Raw genomic sequence first — 18380 nt, forward strand, 5'->3', positions numbered from 1 at the left:
AACATTTTTAGAAAGACCAATATGTTTAGAAAATACATTGTTAATGAATATAATTAAGAGTTTTTGATTTTTTTGGTTTTCGTTCGTTCGCTAAATGCGTTATTTTCAGATGTTACTTGACCGATTTTAATTCGTGTTTCACATATCGCTTTATTCTAAAATCGCGTATAAATTTAAATATAGTGGATTAAATAAATAATGAAACAATGAGTGACATATGGAAAGATTTGAAAGAATGGACGGGAGAACAATCGAATCAGGAGTTGAAACGAAGCCAATATTCACTAGTGTCACGCGAAGAAGCGGCAGGAGAGACCTTAAACTTGGATCTAAGACTGCTTGAGGAGATAAATGATGAAGAGCTTGGTGAGTATATTTCATAATAACTTTTTTTTATATTATTTGATTTTAATTAACGAAGATAAGATGCTAAAAATAATTTAAAATAATGAAGAAGTCCTGCAAAGGGTTAAAGAAAAGAACTAGCTAACTATTATTCAGACTAGGCGGGGGAAAATATTGATACCATACAACGAACTTATGAATAATATTATGGAAGGAAAGTGGGAAAGGGGAAGATCAAGACATAACTATATCAAGCAGATTAAGGAAAAAGTTGGAGTCGTATCGGATCATCATCTAAAGAGAATATATATAATACCAAAATCATGGAAAATGCCAATAGATCCACTAACAAGAGCGCGGCTCTTAAATTATGTATGAATTATTGAGAAAATATCTTTTAATTTAAATTGTATGTGTATGTATTCTGTATCAGGGAATGAAAATTCAGTTCAGACTAAATGTCATCTAGAAATTATCTAATTTAAAATTTATAACAATTAATTTTGAAAACTTATATACAGATCCAAAAACGGTTTTTAAACTCTTAAAAATCTCAACATTATTATTACAGGAGACGACGAAATAAAGATAATAAATTCAGAAAAGAAACCAGGACCATCAGTAATAAAGCAAGCAGATGATTCGAGTCCATCGGAGGATGAACTAGCGGAACTCTCAAACGATACGGAAGTAACAAATGGTGAAGAAAGGAGAAAAAAAGAATCCGTGAACAGAATGTAAGTATATGGGATTGTATTTTAAAGAAGTGTAATATAAAATCGACACCGCTTTATGTTTTAGCAATATTTAGTAAATACTATATGCACAGATAAGATAATATTGTTACATCTATAAATAGTAAAATTTTAATAATTGTGTATTTTTGAGAGTTGGCCAATGTAGTTTTGAAATTATGAATTACGCGAGTATGTTTACGTCGGGTACTTTTCAAATTATTGCCTCTAATAGTATTTTTTCCTCATTTGCAAGGTACTTTATTAAAATAGACATTGCATAGGCTTGTTTAAAGTGTAAAAAATTGTGTGTATTTATTATAAACATGTATGTTTTATTATATTCAGATTTAATCGAAGCTCCAACAAGAAGCAATTAATTAAAGTAAGTACGCCACTAGTATAAATTTTAGTATTGGCTCTAGTTTAATACTATCTACATCGCAAAAGTAAGTCGAATTTAGAAAGTCTTTTTTTACAAACTGTTGAATGCAGTTTATTTTCTATTCTGAAAAATATTCCACGCCTGCAATTCAATGTACGAATACGTAAGCTATGAAAATTATATATAAATATTTTTATATGACGCTGTATCACCATATTTGTATGCAGTTTGTGAGGTATTTGTTTTGGGTATCTGAAGTTGTGTTTGGTGCTGTTTTCATTGTTTATTTTTTTATTATAACTATAAAGATATTATTGTCATAAACAATACGTGCAATTACAAATGCAAAAGTTTGTCTGTCTGTTTGTTACCTTTTCACTACTATACTGCTACATGGATCTTAATGAAGTCGATGTGGAATTAGAGTAGAATTAGAGAAAAGTGCGCGTTGAAAAACCTCATTGGTTAGTCTCGACAAACTCTTTTTCTTGCTGAGATGTGCTCACACACAGTTGATCCATCCCTTGTGAGACCTACCTCTGGCCTTATACCATCCATGGTATTTCGAACACTAAACAATTAATTTAAAAATTTCACAGATAGCGCAAGACAAGTATTATGTTAGAATTACAATCCTCCTGGTGTGTTGGACTTTCTTCACTCTAATATTTCTAATGTACGGTGAAAAACGGGATATCACCAAGAGTACTGCTATTGTTAATGGACAGGATAAAAGTACGTGTTTAAATATATTAGTTTATATTTGATTCGTATTCGTTCATAATTTAAGACCACCCTCTTATAGACGGGATCCTTGATAATTTCCACCACGTTCCGTAATTCTATTTATTTAATAAAACACGACACGAACTTTTTCCTTAATTAATTTGAACGTAATATTTAATATATTGTATACAAAATAATTGTAACATCATTTATTACACAGAATGCAAATAAAGAGAATGCAAGAAAGAGTCACATAAGACAATTTTCCTCTAAAAAGGTGACTTTTAATTCCAGATTATAGTCTACAGATAAATAACGACGATGTAGCGATTCTGTTGACGCTCTCTGGTCCATTTTTGTCGGACAACGATGAAATAAAAATGGACTCTAACCAATTGGAAACACATCACAAAATGGAAGTGTGGCTTGAAAGATCTATGTATCGAATTGAACAGAATCACTCACTTAAAGATTTTGATGTTGAGGTCAGTTGTTTTGATCGTATCGATAATTTTCCATTTTTGTATAATGTCTTTTATACCTATATATATTAAGTACATATTTATATAGCAGGCAGCCGCAGACAGCGAGCCTTGGGTAATTACTCTACAAGATGAAAAACAATTGGATTTCAACAAAGGTGTCGCCCGCACACATAAATTTCACCATAAATCAAACAATACTCATAAAAACAATACGTATTTCATACGTTTGAGATCGACATCGACTCGTACCGTACCGTTTACTATAAGTTACACGGTATCGCCACTAGATGTCTCTACTGGAGTTGTCTACGCTGTTGTGTTACTTCTTGGACTGTATGTGCTCATTGTTTTTGAGGTAACTATTTTCTTTCTACTTTGCTCTAACGATTGGTCCTTGTTTTTCCTGTCCTTGAAATTCTTGTATGAACCTCTATTGTTTTAATAACATACAACTAGTGCTACTCCTCATAATATTAAGTTACTAAGTTAAGCAATAGCAAGCTATCAGCGATTAGCTCTTGAAGAGTGATAGAATTCTTATAATGCATTAAGTATTCTTTTAGGTCATCCGTGATATAAAAAACAATAAATATTTTGTATTTGTTTGGTTTGTTTGTGTTTATTTAATATATCTAGTGTTAGTGAAAACAAAAAAATAGTAGATTGTAATTTACTCATCCTAAATTATTGACATAATAATCTACAGCAGCTTATCAGATGGTAAATGATTGTGGGTACCCATGAGCGCCTGCATGCCAATGCAAACAAATATGGTGATACAGCGTCATACTAAAGAAATCACAGGCGCAAGTTCGGACACAACTTGAGCCGAGGTTCGAACCCTTAACGGTCCCTCAGTCTGAAGTCATATCCGTCAGGTGGGAGTTGATCTTCAATCGATCCATAAATCTTTCCGCGGATTAGAAGTGCCATCTGCACTGCCCTAATTAATGAATGAACCGAATGCGGTGAAGCTGTAAAGACTATGTACGACCAACTGAAGAATTATTCTCCTTCCTTGAATGTTTAAATAACATCATTATACTCTCCTTTTCAGATAATTAATAGAACTATGGCAGCAATTATAATGGCAACTATGTCGTTAGCAGTGTTGGCCCTGGTCGGCGAGAGACCTTCGCTCCCGGAACTGATATCCTGGCTGAATGAGGAGACACTACTGTTGCTATTCAGCATGATGTTACTGGTCTCCGTAATGGCCGAAACTGGAATATTTGATTACTTGGCTGTTTATGTATTCGAGGTTGGAATTTTTTAAATAAGAAGCTTATTCGAAAAAAATTTCAATAATAATATGGCTGAACAATTCACACAGCGCCATCTAGTCCTAAGCTAAGCAGAACTTGTGTTATGAGTAACTAAACAGATGATACAAAGACTTATTACATTTACATTTTTTTTATAATATACATAGAAAACACCCTGATTAAGACTAACAATCATACTTATGAATGCAAATGTTTGTGCCATCCGCGGAATCAAACCCTTTCGGAAGCCCATCAGAAGTGAGGCAGTATGTAACACCGGTAGAATATAAACTGACGGTAGAAGACTGAGGCAGTAACAAATATAATAATTGGCGCATTTTTTTTTGCATCGAACAGATTCAAGCTAACGATCTTTGGGAACGCATATATCTCATAATTATTATAATGTTAGAATATTTTAATAATGTACAAGTGTTTTAGTAACTTCCATACCGCAGGTAACGAGGGGCAAGTTGTGGCCCCTGATATATCTCCTATGTGGCGTTACAGCACTGCTCTCAACAGTTTTAGACAACGTGGCCATAGTTCTACTCATGTCACCGGTTACCATTAGGTTTGTGATTTTATTTAATTGGAATAGAACCTTGTTCTTTCGTTTGACTATTACTTGCATAGTGATAGTTAAACGAAAGAACGAAAGAACAAGGTTAAGCAATAATAATACTAAGGCACAATGAAGCTGACGCTTACTGAAATGAGAAGTAAACTGACCGCCCAATAAAATGGCGGAGTGGTGGGCCGAGTCACTCGGGTCCTTGTAGCTTGCTCATCCGTCATACTCATAAACAAGTGATTTTAGGGACTGATCTGCTCAAATTAGTTAATCACAATGTGCACACATATTATTATAATATTATCTATAATATAAACCTTCCCATTATATCCCCTATCTATTGCTAAAAAGTGAATTAAAATCTGCCGAGTAGTTTAAAATATCTATTAAATAACCCTGGACTATTAACACAGCGTCTAGTCCCACTATAAGCAAAACTAGTATTATGGGCACTAGACAGCTGATATAAAAACTTATTTTTTTTGTCAATCTATATATAATTGCTCACAATTTAGTATAACTGTCTTTGTCTATTAATGTAATAAGTGCAATAAAGTATATATATATATAATATACATACATAGAAAACATCCAGACAGATCATATCATGTTTGCGTCGTGTGAGGAATCGAACCCGCGATCGGAAGTAAACCGACTAAACCGCCGAGGCTGTCATTTAAGCCAACAGACAGCGGCTTCTTTTTATACGATGTAAATGAATCTTTTTCTTAAGTGTACCTCGCAAATTCCAGGTTATGTGAAGTAATGGGTTTGGATCCGGTCCATATATTAATGTTCATGGCGATATACAGCAATGTAGGAGGCACGGCGACCCCAGTTGGAGATCTGACCAGTGTCATCGTGGTATCCAATAAAGATGTTATAGAAGCTGTAAGTATGAATAAATAATACTCTGCATTTATATAGTGCCATCTAGCGTGAAAGTATGCAGAGTCTGTAGTAGAGCCACACTTAAATACGTACATACATTATGTTTTTAAAAATACATGATACACTTGTAACTGATATCTGGTATATTAGACCTGGATCGATTGATTGATAACTGCTGAATATCTTTTGTATATTTATATTAGTTTTTCTACCTATATCTGTGAATTTTAATGTTTATAATATACGGAATCAAAATCTCGTTTGATAATGGAATTCAACATTGGATATATGCAAGTGGAAATTGAATAGATTGTTTTAGTCTATAAGTATACACAAAGCCGAAAGCCAGGTATTCATGAACTTTTTTAAAATATGAACTGGAAATCTTAAAATAAATAGTGAATTTTCATAATAAAATGATAAAAACTTTATGAGTCACATAATTGAATCACATTATTAAAGAATTATTAAATAAATGTTATTATTCCACAAATGATTATTTAAATGATAATAATGGATTGTATTAATAGTTTTAAATAAAATAATTTCTTAATAATGTATTGTAATAATAATTTTAAATATAAAAATGTGATAATAATGTAAATGTAATAAATATTATGGTAGATTTTACACGCCGGAAAAGGGCATGTTTGTAACTATTATAATCTTAAGACCATTATGTACACATGTTCCAGTAAATAAATTGAATTGAATTGAATTGAATCAGAATTTGCATCAATTTTGTTAGGATTTTCGGGTTCAAACATATTATATTTCACTTCAGACTTCTTATCCTGGTTAGAACTGATTCTGTATAATTTGTTTAATTACAATTAAATTTTTTTTAGGGTATATCTTTCACAAACTTCACCGCTCACATGTCACTCGGTATAGTGCTAGTGTTGATACAGACGTCACTACACATCCGATACATGTATAGAGACAACAAAAAATTACAACTGAACGTACCCAGAGATATACAAGGTATGTATATATAAGTATAAGGTGTATTATTGTAAATTTTCAGTAATTTTCATTCAGTAATTTTTGCGTGAAAGATTAACAAACATTCATCCATACTCTCAAACTTTCTCGTTTACAATATTAAGGAAGTACTTTTTATATTTCTTCAATTGCAGACATACGTCAACAGATTTCAATATGGCGGCGAGCAGCCGACTCACTTCCTCATCTCAACAGTGGAGTGCACATCGTCAGAAAGAGGCTGGAGAAGAAGATAGTAAAGTTAAATGGCAAATTAGAAGTGCTCGTACAAGAGAATAACAAAGGGTCGTACTCAAAAGAGAAGTTTTTAAGCACATTAACAGAACTAAAGGGAAATGTAAGAAATTCTTCTGATACTACTTTTATATCACTCTGTATATAAAAAAAAGATTTTTTCTTTCTTTTCTCTTATTCACTCGTGTAGCTGTTGGTGTATATATTTTACCTGTGGGCATCGTTGTTTATTGGTTTACTAGTCCAACTTGTATAGAAAGGTCATAAGTACAAACCTGAACAACATAAAGCACTTTACAATAAATTTGTTTTCTGACTGACTCTCCGGCGATGGCAACATCGATAACATACCAAATTATCCTAGAGTCGGCGCGGTAGACTTAGCCGAATTGGATTCAGACACATCAAACAAAACGTGAACGTGCCAGTATTATTATGTTTATATTTTTTATAAACTCTAAGCTTTTTTATGTTATTAGTTCAAAAAAAAAATTACAATCGTAGGAGAATAAAATCTTGAATTTCTAAATAAACTTAAAAATATTATTTTTGCAAAAGTTTAACTTTCTATAGTAACAACATTTCACCCATTTCAGCTAATCCTAAAGTAGCTTTGTAAGCTGTTCCGGTTAGAGGGAGAGATATGGCTGTGAAATTATGGAATGCGAAGGAATAAACATCTTAGTCCCCCTGTAATAGCAATGGATTGACAGAGTGAATTTTGTTTTATACAATTTAGAGATTAGGCATATGGTGATCAACTTCCACGTCAATAATGCTAAGTTTTTTCTTACTAAGTTTCTTAGCTGTTTGTCTATATATATTATAATAGTATTTAAAAGTAGAATTGATCTAAAATTCTTTGGCCTATAGAAATCTCATCATCATCAGATCATTAACAGCGAATAATATGAGGTATATTCCAGACAAGTAACGGAGAGGGATAAAGCTTGTTATCCACATGTAGACAATACTTATACGTACAGTTAGTAAACATCGCGTGATCTTACCACGTTTTATTTTTATTGAATATCCGATATTTCGGCAGTTTCAACCGCCATGATCACGGGTAAACTCTTTGAAACACTGCCGAAATATCGAGAACTTAATTATACGTATAAATAATGTCTGCGTCTAAAACAATGACGATATTGTTGGCGCTTTTGCAGTATAAAATCCGTGACAAAGTACTCCTGCTGAAAGGATCGGTGTCTATAACGTTCGTTGTCATCGCGTTCTTCATGCATTCGATTCCCGAATTTAGTAAGTGCTATTCCATTATTTCTATTTTCAAACTATGAGATGCTGTGAAATATTGTTCCTTTACTAGTAAAATTTGCATAAATTAGATGGTATAAGCATTATATTGTATAAATTAGACTTGTGGATAAACAGAACAATAATATGTGTACTTTAGTGTTGTAATACTGAATATTGTAATTGTGAGAAAACCTTTAATTGGCCTTATTTTTAAGTACATATTATTTGTATTTCGCTGTTGGTTTTCAAAATAAATAAATAAAAAAAAAATATCTTTACTTCATCATCATTAACATAAAACTAGTTTCTAACCGCCGGTTCACCGAGATTAACAGATTAGATGGGATTAAAATGAATTTTAATTTCTCCAATTCACATGGTGGTATAGTATTTTTTTAGGATTTTTCCAGTTCAATGATATTTTATAATATAATAAATACACATCACAATTATGTTGAAAGTAGAAAGTATATTTTTCTGAAGAATAATGCATAATAAAGAAGTAAAATTTTTATTATTTGTCAAAGTTTAAAAAATACTCAATGTTGTAAATCGTCTCACCTATTCATTTATTCATTCATAATTTAAGAGTCGCCTATTATAGATAAGTGTATATTATCATTAAAAAATATGAGTTCTCTAATCGCATCCAATGAGGGTGGAGCCACTAGTAATATCAATATATTTTTAGACCGCGTATCGCTGGGCTGGACAGCACTGCTCGGCGCCATCTTGCTTTTGACACTGGCAGACCGGAAGGACCTAGAACCGATTCTGCATAGAGTTGAATGGTCCACCTTGCTCTTCTTTGCAGCTATATTCGTCTTTATAGAGGCAAGTCTTTGAATGTGTATAATCTTAATTCATATAAATTTATATTTGAAAGAGATAGTATTTTTTTACTTTGTAATAAAAAAATCGAAAAACTATTTAATCTATTCATATAAACAAAATTGAAGTGTCTGTTTGTAATATTGAAATAACCGTTTTTTACTACATGCATATAAATAAAAATACGGTACATACACCCAAACAACATTTTTTGCAATTTTTGTCTGTCTGTCTGTTTGTTCCGGCTAATCTCTGAAATGGCTGGACCGATTTTAACGGGACATTTTTTGGCAGGTAGATGATGTAATAAGGAGTAACTTAGGCTACTTTTATTTTAGAAAAATATAGTTAAATTCCACGCAGACGAATTCGCGGGAACAGCTAGTTTACATAATATAAATATGATCTAAGATACTTAATCGTTCTTTTTTCAGGCTCTATCCAAACTAGGTCTGATCCTATATATCGGTAGCTTAGTCGAGCAACTGGTCTTAAGGGTGGATGAGAGCGCTCGACTTGCTGTAGCTATCTTATTAATTTTATGGGTAAGTACTGACATAAAAACGTTGTAGCTTTAATATTTAATATCCTGACTTACGGACAGTGGGTTCTAATCTGTATATAAATTAATTTATATTATGGAAATACCAAGACGTATTATTTCTGTAATCGTGTTCCGATTACAGAAATATACATTTTCCAAATCGGTTCAAAAATAAAACTGTTACAAAACTTGATTAAATAAATATTCAGTTCTTTTTTACTGACGTTGATGGTACGGTGCCTTCACCGACTTCTCAATTTCAACTATACAATAGTAATAAAGTTTGACATTTTATATAGCGCCATCTAGTCCCAAGCTTGTCAAGGCTTATGTTATGGGTACCAGACAAACATACTTTTTTTTGTAAACATACTTACTCTTATATGTACAAATATATTATGTATACACCCAGGTTAATACAATCAGTGTATTTGTAAATACATTATAAACATATGTGTATTGGTTTGGTTATATTTCTATGTACTTCTACTAGAAAAAAAAAATTGTATTGATTTCCCCTCAGGTATCAGGAATAGTCTCAGCGTGTGTGGACAACGTGCCCTTAACGACTATGATGGTAAGAGTAGTGGTTTCAATGGGTTCCAATCCTAATCTGAACCTACCTACGAGCCCATTGATATGGGCCTTACTCTACGGTGCGTGCTTGGGAGGTGAGATTATCAACAAAATTAACTATAGTGACTTTAAGCGACCCTCTACACTTCTATTTCTCTATAAATCTCTTATAAGATCTCAACTGGAATATGCGACCCCTGTTTGGAGTCCGGTATTTAGAAATAATAACAAATATATAGAGATGTTGGAGAAAGTACAAAGTAATTTTTTACAAACAATTGACTTTAAATGTTGTCACCTATCGTAGGCGTCAGGCTATCGTACACACAACTATTAGACAAATACAAAATGCTGTGTTTGGAACGTAGACGAATTTTGCTTAATACTATGACCCTGTATAAAATTTGTGCAAATACATTTGATTGTACTGAGTTAACTAATAAGCTGTGCTACGTGGTGCCAACCAGTGTGCACCGTCGTTCGGTGAGGGTACGTCGTGTATTCTTCACCCCGACCTATCGGACGTACGCTGGTGCACGAGCACCCCTTCACAATATTATTGATGTATTTAACACCTGATTTAGATATATTTGATTTGTCATACTTTAAATTTAAGAAAACCCTATTAGACATATTAGTTAGAAACCAGTAATAAATAATATAATAATAAGAGCAACATAACATAAGTATTAACCCGTGGATATCTGTATTGGTTTTACTATTATTAATTCATATCTATGTACTTAAATACATACTACATTGTGAAACTGTTTGTATCCCAAATAAAAAAAAAAATAGTCTACAAAGTCCATTGATAGCTCTCTCACTGGCTTCGGACACTAAATAGCTTGCTTTTTAAGCGGCCTTTCAAAAGACAGATAAGGTTTCTTGAGAGACTACAACATGGAGTTTTTCAAGAAGGGTATATTAAGGTTTCTTAAGAGTCGGCAACGCGCACGTGACGCCTAATCTTTCAGGCGTCCATAGACTACGGATGTTTTCCATCAGATGGGCCATATGCTTGTTTGTCAACTACGTAGTATAAAAAAAAGGTAGTGAAACTCAGGGTACGGGACTTAACATTTTACTCCTCTGCAATAGTAACGGTTCGTACTTCGGATACATGATTACATGATGACGTAATTGTGTCCATAGTATGTATGCTATTCATGTATACATATAGGCTACCGATACCTCTTATCCTCGGACTGTAAGCTTATTTGCCGTTATATACTTAAAAATATGATTATTTACTGTTTTAAGAAAGTTCTAAAATTGATTCTTCATTTTTTCCAAATGTTTAACATAAATTAGTTGTGACCATAGTAAATTTCTATTGCTTTCAATGAAATATATCTACACACTCTGTTATAATATGTAGTGGAAATTCGAACATAATAAAAATTCATAATGATCTTTGAACCAGCTATAATAATTAAACAAAAGAATATATGTGTATGCGTGCTTGTGTTAAATACTAGTGTGTATAATTTTTTTTATTGATTTAATGTATTTATAAGCTTAATTTAAAAAAAATATTACCATCCCGCACTCCTTCTCCATATAAATTCCCAGCTACTCGCTCCGGCTTCGCACGAGTGTACATGTATTATATATATAAACCATCCTCTTGAATCACTCTATCTATTAAAAACGCTTCAAAATCCGATGCGTAGTTTTAAAGATTTAAGCATACGTAGGGATCCACAGACAGCGACAGCGACTTTATTTTATATTATGTAGTGATGATAATAATAATTGTGGGAAATTTCATACTTCTCCGTTCCCACAATTTCCTAAAAAGGGGTATAATGTTTTTGCTTCACATATAAATAATATGATTTCAGGTAACGGCACCTTGCTAGGGGCAAGTGCAAACGTGGTCTGCGCAGGAGTGGCCGAGCAGCATGGCTACAAGTTCACGTTTAGCAAGTTCTTTAAAGTCGGATTCCCCGTCATGGTGGGGCATCTGATCATCGCCAGCATATACCTGCTGACGTCACACTGTCTGTTTACGTGGCATTAGGTTCTAGAACATACTACATGTTCGAGCGTTTTCGGGACACAGCCGAACAGCACTATTGGAGGGAAGGAGATTGTTAGTATTGTGGCCTAATGATTATTAGCAATGGACTATGTCAGGTGGACCTCCATGCGATTCCTCTTGTAAACCATCGTGATACATTTCTCATGAATTTGCCACGATGAGCTAACTGACCTGACCTCATTATGGAGTATTTTACTCTCAAACTTTTAAGGTAGCGATATCGACTCTGGTTGACAGAAAAAATTATTATTTATTTAAATAACTTACTCACTTATACTAAATTTAGTGCTTTATTTAATTTATATACAGTTAATAAAAATATAACTTAATATTTTTTTCGAAATTGACTAACAATTACATCTAAGTTGCTTTAAAAAATACAGTATTTATGTTTAAAATTATTAATATCAATAATTCCTCATTTGTATGTTAAGTTCTGAAGGTGAATATATTTTAAACAAATGGATATATGTATATTATATGACTAATAAAAAGTACTTACACTGTTACAGTAAACATATAATTGTTTGCTCTACAATGTAGACAAAAGAGGCAAAGTCTGTGGATACAAAACTTTTCTTTTTATAAATGAGCTACGAAACCTATGTACCTATATCGGCCGGCCTTGCTTAATTGTGATTTTTGCTTGTTATCTAAAGGTGAGCAATTGTAAAATTTTTTATTATTTAGGATTTGTTATTTTAAAAACGTATAATAGTACACCTTCTACCATCAACCCCTATTTTTAATAGCAATATTACTTTATATGGCAAAATTAGATTTGCCGTAACAGTCAGTATTTTATAAATATTAACTTCATAAACGAATACTGCTATTTATATTTTATCAGAATAGGTGGAGCGAATCGTGAGATATTACTTGACCTGTCCTTTAGATGAGGTCGTAGACTGTGAATTGCAAAGTAACTAATTAATTTTATATTTATTAAAGCAAAACTTTTCGACTGGATAAATAACGTTATGCACTGGTTAATAATATTAATTATTGATTCACAATGATTTGTTTTATCTAAGCAAATACTAGTTTTAAACAATAAACAAAATTTCTTCTACTGAAAGGTTTGTATATCGTTTTAATAAGAATTGAAAACGTGGACTTAACGGTAGGTAAATTTAAGACAAACAAATTATGGGAGATAAATATCAAAGTTAAGCAACTGATATTCATTTGTGGTACTGAATTATCCTAAAAGGTAAAATATTTAGTTCTATAAAAATTAATAAAAAAATAACAGAATATTGTTATTTCGAAATCAACGTTCTCAAAAAATATTCAAAATTACTCCATAAACAAAAACCATTAGTGTCGATCTCACAATTTGCTAATTCAAGCAATTCAAACTGTGGTGGATTGTTCAATGATAACGGTGTACCATCTCTTAGCTGTGACTTTGATTGATAAATAAAATTAATTTTCAATAAATTCCGTCTAGTTACCACGTCATACCATTTTTGAAACACAATTTTACTGCCAACAGGAATATGTTCATGTTGATCTATTAATGAATATCGTTTAAATCCCATACCTTTGAGTAAAGTAAACATATTTGCATCATGACCCATAAGTAACGTAACTTTCGGTACCTCACCTTGTCCAAGACATAAATCTGCTATGTATTTAATCAGTGGTTTTGCTATATCCATAGCAACTACAGAATTATTAAAAATTACATCATGATAACCACTACTTAATTGCATCATTTGAATCCATTGTTCCTGATTATCTAAATAACCCCAAGCAATATTGTTCATAGGAAAACCTTCATAGTATTGCATAACAAAAGCATCAGCAACAGAGTTTCCAATTTTTATTGGTCCCCAGAGATTTGGTTTTGTACCAGGTTCAACAATTATATTATTTTTATCAGTTTTCAGATTACACTGATGACTTTTTTCACAAAGTTTCGAATGTTTATAATCTAAAATATTTTCTAAAAAGTCATATGAATTGTTAAGTTTTAATGTTTTTAAATGTGCTTTCATTTCTTTGACTACATAATTCTTGAAAGAAGCAGTTTTATTGTGGATAATTGGATCAAATACAGGATCTGTGGTATTGCTGTGATGAACAGCGATATTGCAATTAGGGAATGCTTGATTCACAAAAGCCTTCGCTGAAGCTTTTGTTCTTTGCTTTAAATTAGCATAAGCATAAAAAACATCCTCAGTGGGACATCCATTTTTTAATAGATCTTCTTTTTTCAACCATTCCGAGAAAAATTCACCCATGTAACCTTCAAGTAAAGCACCTTTGGCAGTCAAATGACCACTCTTTTCCTTCCATACGGGCCAAGATTTTGGAGTCATGATATTTAAAAACTTAGACAATGGAGTTCTCACGTTATGTCTACTCAAAATTATCACTTGTTTCATATGAAATCTTTTTTCTGCATCCACAGTCATAACACTGGCACAAAACAATAAAAAATATTTCATATACATTTTTTTTTCTTTTGTTAAAGCACAAATAAACTCAAAATATTGTTCTGGACAAATGAATCACTACTAAACTTTCATTCGAGACAGATACTAACAGAAAATGAACTGACCTCTTTTGATTAAGCAATTGCGAAATCTATTTCTTGGCTGTTGACGATAAGAAACTTATTATTATAATTAACATATAGATGATTAACTCACATTATGGCAAAAATAATATAAGCATGAATACATATTAATTATTCTATGTATGTCCACTAACCTTCTGTATTTACCCAGCTAAAATAATTTAACAATGTAAGAATTGAAATAAACGGTTTAGTATTTAGATACCATCAAGTGACAAAATAACACACATGTTATTAAAAACCAAAAACAAAGGAATTATTGTCTTTATTTGTACTGTATTCACAAACCATAAGATTGAAAATTAAATATGCAAATGTCATATTCAAAATTGATTAAATCAACAGTAAGTCAACTTACGTCAAATTTGACATTTTTAATAATTCTCTATGGTCTTCCAACCAAATAACTCAAAATAAACTATCGACAGTTTTAATCACAGATACTATTACAATCTGTATCTATAAACTTAAAGCTTCGTTCAACATTTAAGAGATGGCGCTATTTCTATAATCTTAATAATAATATTATAAATGCAAAAGTTTGTGAGTATGGATGTTTGTTACTTTTCAAGCAAAAACTACTGAACGGATTTTTATTACGAACAAAACTTTACGGTTATATTACCGTAAAGTTTTGTTCGTCCGCTTATATATCAGAATAACACATAGGCTATAAATTTCCCGTAGACGAAGCCGCGGGAACAGCTAGTATAATATAATAATCTAAGCAATAAGCAATGTTTCTTCTCGTAATCTTCATTTTGGAAAGCAAGACACCCAAGACACCTATTCCTATTCCCTTCAAGAAGGCGAATACACATGACATCTTTGTGATCTTAGCCCCACTTTCAAGACCTTTTTCTTAATTTAAATCGATGTACCTAATTTACTCCCATATTTTACTTTTATTGGGGTTGTATGATGTCAAGTAATTTCCTTTGAGATAATATTTTTATTAGGTACATAATACCTAACTTTCAATATATTCTTGTCAATATATTATTAAGTATATATTATTCATTAACACTGTAATAAGTACGAGTATAATAATCTTACCTTAAAAGATAATTAAAAGAAGTATTTATTTTATAATTATTTATTGAACGATTATTATGATTTTTCTATTATTAACTGTTTCAATCAGAACTTTTAAGTATTTTCCTAAAATCTTCCCATGGACAAAATCCTTTTTTATTTATTTTGCATCCTTTAATTTCCAATATGACTGATTTCGGTGGATTTTCTGATGACAGTGGAGTACCGTGTCGTAATTGTTTAACCGTTTGATATACATAATTCACTTTGAAAAGATCACGCTTATGTTTTTCATCATACCATTTTTGAAAAACCAGTTTCCCGCCAATTGGCGTCAGTTCATACTGATTTGGCAAATTGTACGGTTTGAAACCTAAACTAGCCATAACAGAATACAAATTGGAATCATGACCAAATAGCAACGTCAATTTTGGCGCGCTGGTTTCCTCATTCAATAAAATATTCGCCATATATTGCACTAAAGGATCAGCTATGTCTTTAGATAAGATCGAACTATTAAATCTAACGTTTAGGTCTTCTCGAACAATATTAGATAACAACCTCCAATGATGTGATTCTGTCATTTTCCCCCATGCGATATTTTCTTTCGGAAAGCCCTCATAAAGGCTCATAAGAAAGAAATCTGCTATGGAATTACTGATTGATAATGGTCCATAAACATTGGGCTCTTCGTTCAGTTCGAATATAATGTCATTTTTACCGTTTACGAGATCGCACATTGATTCAGTTCTGCAGATGTCAGAATTCTTGAAATCGATTATTTCGTCGATTAATTTATATGTATCTTTAAGATTCATTTTATCCAATATGTCTTTCATTTCTCTTACACCGATTTCTTTAAATTCCTCCGTACCATTGTGTACAACGGGATGAAATAAAGGATCCATTTTGGCCGTGTCTTTATAGTGTACAGAGACATTACAATTTTTAAAGGCAGACTTGACGAATGCTTTTGCAGTTTCCTTTGTGCGTTGAGGCGTATTTGCATATACATGAAGTTCATTTTTCGCTGGACATGAGTCGCTAATTAAACCTTCTTCTTTTAGCCATTCTGCTATGTAATGCGCTATATAACCCTCGAGTAGCGCTCCTTTTGGAGTTAGATGTGTCACCTGTGTTTCCCATACAGGCCATTGTAAGTCTGTAGTTCTTTGTAAATTAGTACTCAACGGTGCACGGATATTATGCCTACTCAGTATTAAAACTTGTTTCAATTTATACCCATTACGACAGTAGACTCCCATGCAGAAGAGAAATAATAATAATAGTAATTTTGCCGCCATTTTTGTACTTTACACAATAATAATATTACGTAGTGCTAATTATATTATTATATCTAATATGTTATCAACATGATTCACAACACATGCACACAGACGTACACACAGAATTGCAGATAAAACAACACTGATTGATACGAATACAATTTCTGTAAATTCAATTTTGCTTATCTACATCGCCATGACGTAACAACCGCTTCTCAAGAGCGGCGTGCGTTACATAGTACCGTAATAAAATTTACATTTAAAACTGTGTTAGTGTTACGAGATTCTATCGAATCGTATTTATTGTGAATCACTACTACCTACTACTCGTGAAGTAAATGTTATTAACTTACGCTGAAATCACTCTAACTTTCATATATATGTATATATAAGTATAACTGAGACCTGGCTTCACATGAATTCATTACAAAAATTCGAATTTCTCAGCTTGTACTACACTACACATACGAGTATGTATTATACATATAAACCTTCCTTTTGAAGCAATCTATCGATTGCTGAAAACTCCATTAAAATCCGTTACGTAATTTAAAAGATATAATCAAACAGACAGCAGCGACGACTTTGTTTTATACTATAATAATAATAATATGTAAAGATATATACATGTTTGTTGCCTCTTCATACTTTTCTGAATAGGAGAGTGTACCTACATAAAACTATATATTAGGCTATAATCGTAATTAAATGTGTTTTGGGTAACTCCGTTATAAACATTAACGATTGAGGAAAAAGTTATTTGATTAATGATTAATAATAACTCATGACAACTCACAGCGTCATTTAGTCCGAAGCTAAGTACAGTCTGTGTTATGGGTATTAGACAACTGATATTAATACATGCAAAATGCGAGGTGTCGAACTAGCGATTCATAATTTTCAATTGTAAGTATAATACAGTGACTACAGAAACTATTTGTTACGTTAACGAAAATTTATATATTAAACTAGCTGTCCCGGGAAACGTTGTTTTGCCATATAAATTAATAACGCTATAAAAAATAGGGGTTGATGATAGAAGGGTGAAAATTTAGGATTGTATTTATTTTTGTATGTTGTATCTTAAAAAAATAGAAACTAAAAATTTTGTTTAATAAATAAAAAAAAAATTTAGGCGTGGACTACCCCTAACATTTAGGGGGATGAAAAATAGATGTTGGCCGATTCTCAGACCTGCTCAATACGCTCACAAACTTTCATGAGAATCGGTCAAGCCGTTTCGGAGGAGTATGGGAACGAAAACTGTGACACGAAATTTTATATATAAGACTGCGTCGGTGTGATAGGAGGTTCAAGAGTGTTGTAATTATCTTGTAATAGTTGCAATTATTTAACAATAAGCTAAACCACAGATAGAGCATGAATTAATAGATCTGCGGGTACTAAAGTCAATCGGTGTAATTTATATTTAATGGTACATTACATTGAAGCATAAATAAAAGTTAATCTATCTATTTTATTATGATTTTTTTATTAAATCAACAAGCTCTTGTGGCCTCGGGCATCATCTGGTATGCGTACGTTACATTTGTTCCTACATTTGTAATAT

The 18380-nt window shown here is 32.1% G+C and overlaps 3 protein-coding genes across 3 annotated transcripts; 1 reads left to right on the top strand and 2 right to left on the bottom strand.

The window, feature by feature from the left end:
* The first annotated feature begins 206 nt into the window (after positions 1-206).
* Positions 207-11934, top strand: LOC131850579 (P protein-like). Its single transcript, XM_059200864.1, has 16 exons — positions 207-366; positions 917-1082; positions 1428-1464; positions 2064-2199; positions 2485-2669; positions 2761-3030; positions 3733-3936; positions 4399-4514; positions 5267-5405; positions 6254-6389; positions 6545-6747; positions 7814-7907; positions 8596-8738; positions 9170-9280; positions 9803-9950; positions 11703-11934. The coding sequence occupies exons 1-16, from the start codon at positions 207-209 to the stop codon at positions 11879-11881; spliced, it is 2427 nt and encodes an 808-aa protein (XP_059056847.1). The 3' UTR covers positions 11882-11934.
* Positions 11935-12628: 694 nt separating this feature from the next.
* Positions 12629-14743, bottom strand: LOC131850265 (glucose-1-phosphatase-like). The gene is made up of 2 exons (XM_059200461.1): positions 14624-14743; positions 12629-14508 (listed from the first exon to the last, which is right to left on the bottom strand). The coding sequence occupies exon 2, from the start codon at positions 14362-14364 to the stop codon at positions 13165-13167; it is 1200 nt and encodes a 399-aa protein (XP_059056444.1). The 5' UTR covers positions 14365-14508; positions 14624-14743; the 3' UTR covers positions 12629-13164.
* An 852-nt stretch (positions 14744-15595) lies between these two features.
* LOC131850796 (glucose-1-phosphatase-like) lies at positions 15596-16935 on the bottom strand. The gene has a single exon (XM_059201162.1). It carries the CDS (start codon positions 16826-16828, stop codon positions 15626-15628), a length of 1203 nt encoding a protein of 400 aa, XP_059057145.1. The 5' UTR covers positions 16829-16935; the 3' UTR covers positions 15596-15625.
* Positions 16936-18380: the final 1445 nt, after the last annotated feature.

The sequence above is a fragment of the Achroia grisella genome, unplaced genomic scaffold (genome assembly GCF_030625045.1).
Source record: "Achroia grisella isolate CSIRO2021 unplaced genomic scaffold, CSIRO_AGI_Agris_v1 utg114, whole genome shotgun sequence".
Taxonomy (NCBI): Eukaryota; Metazoa; Arthropoda; class Insecta; order Lepidoptera; family Pyralidae; genus Achroia; species Achroia grisella.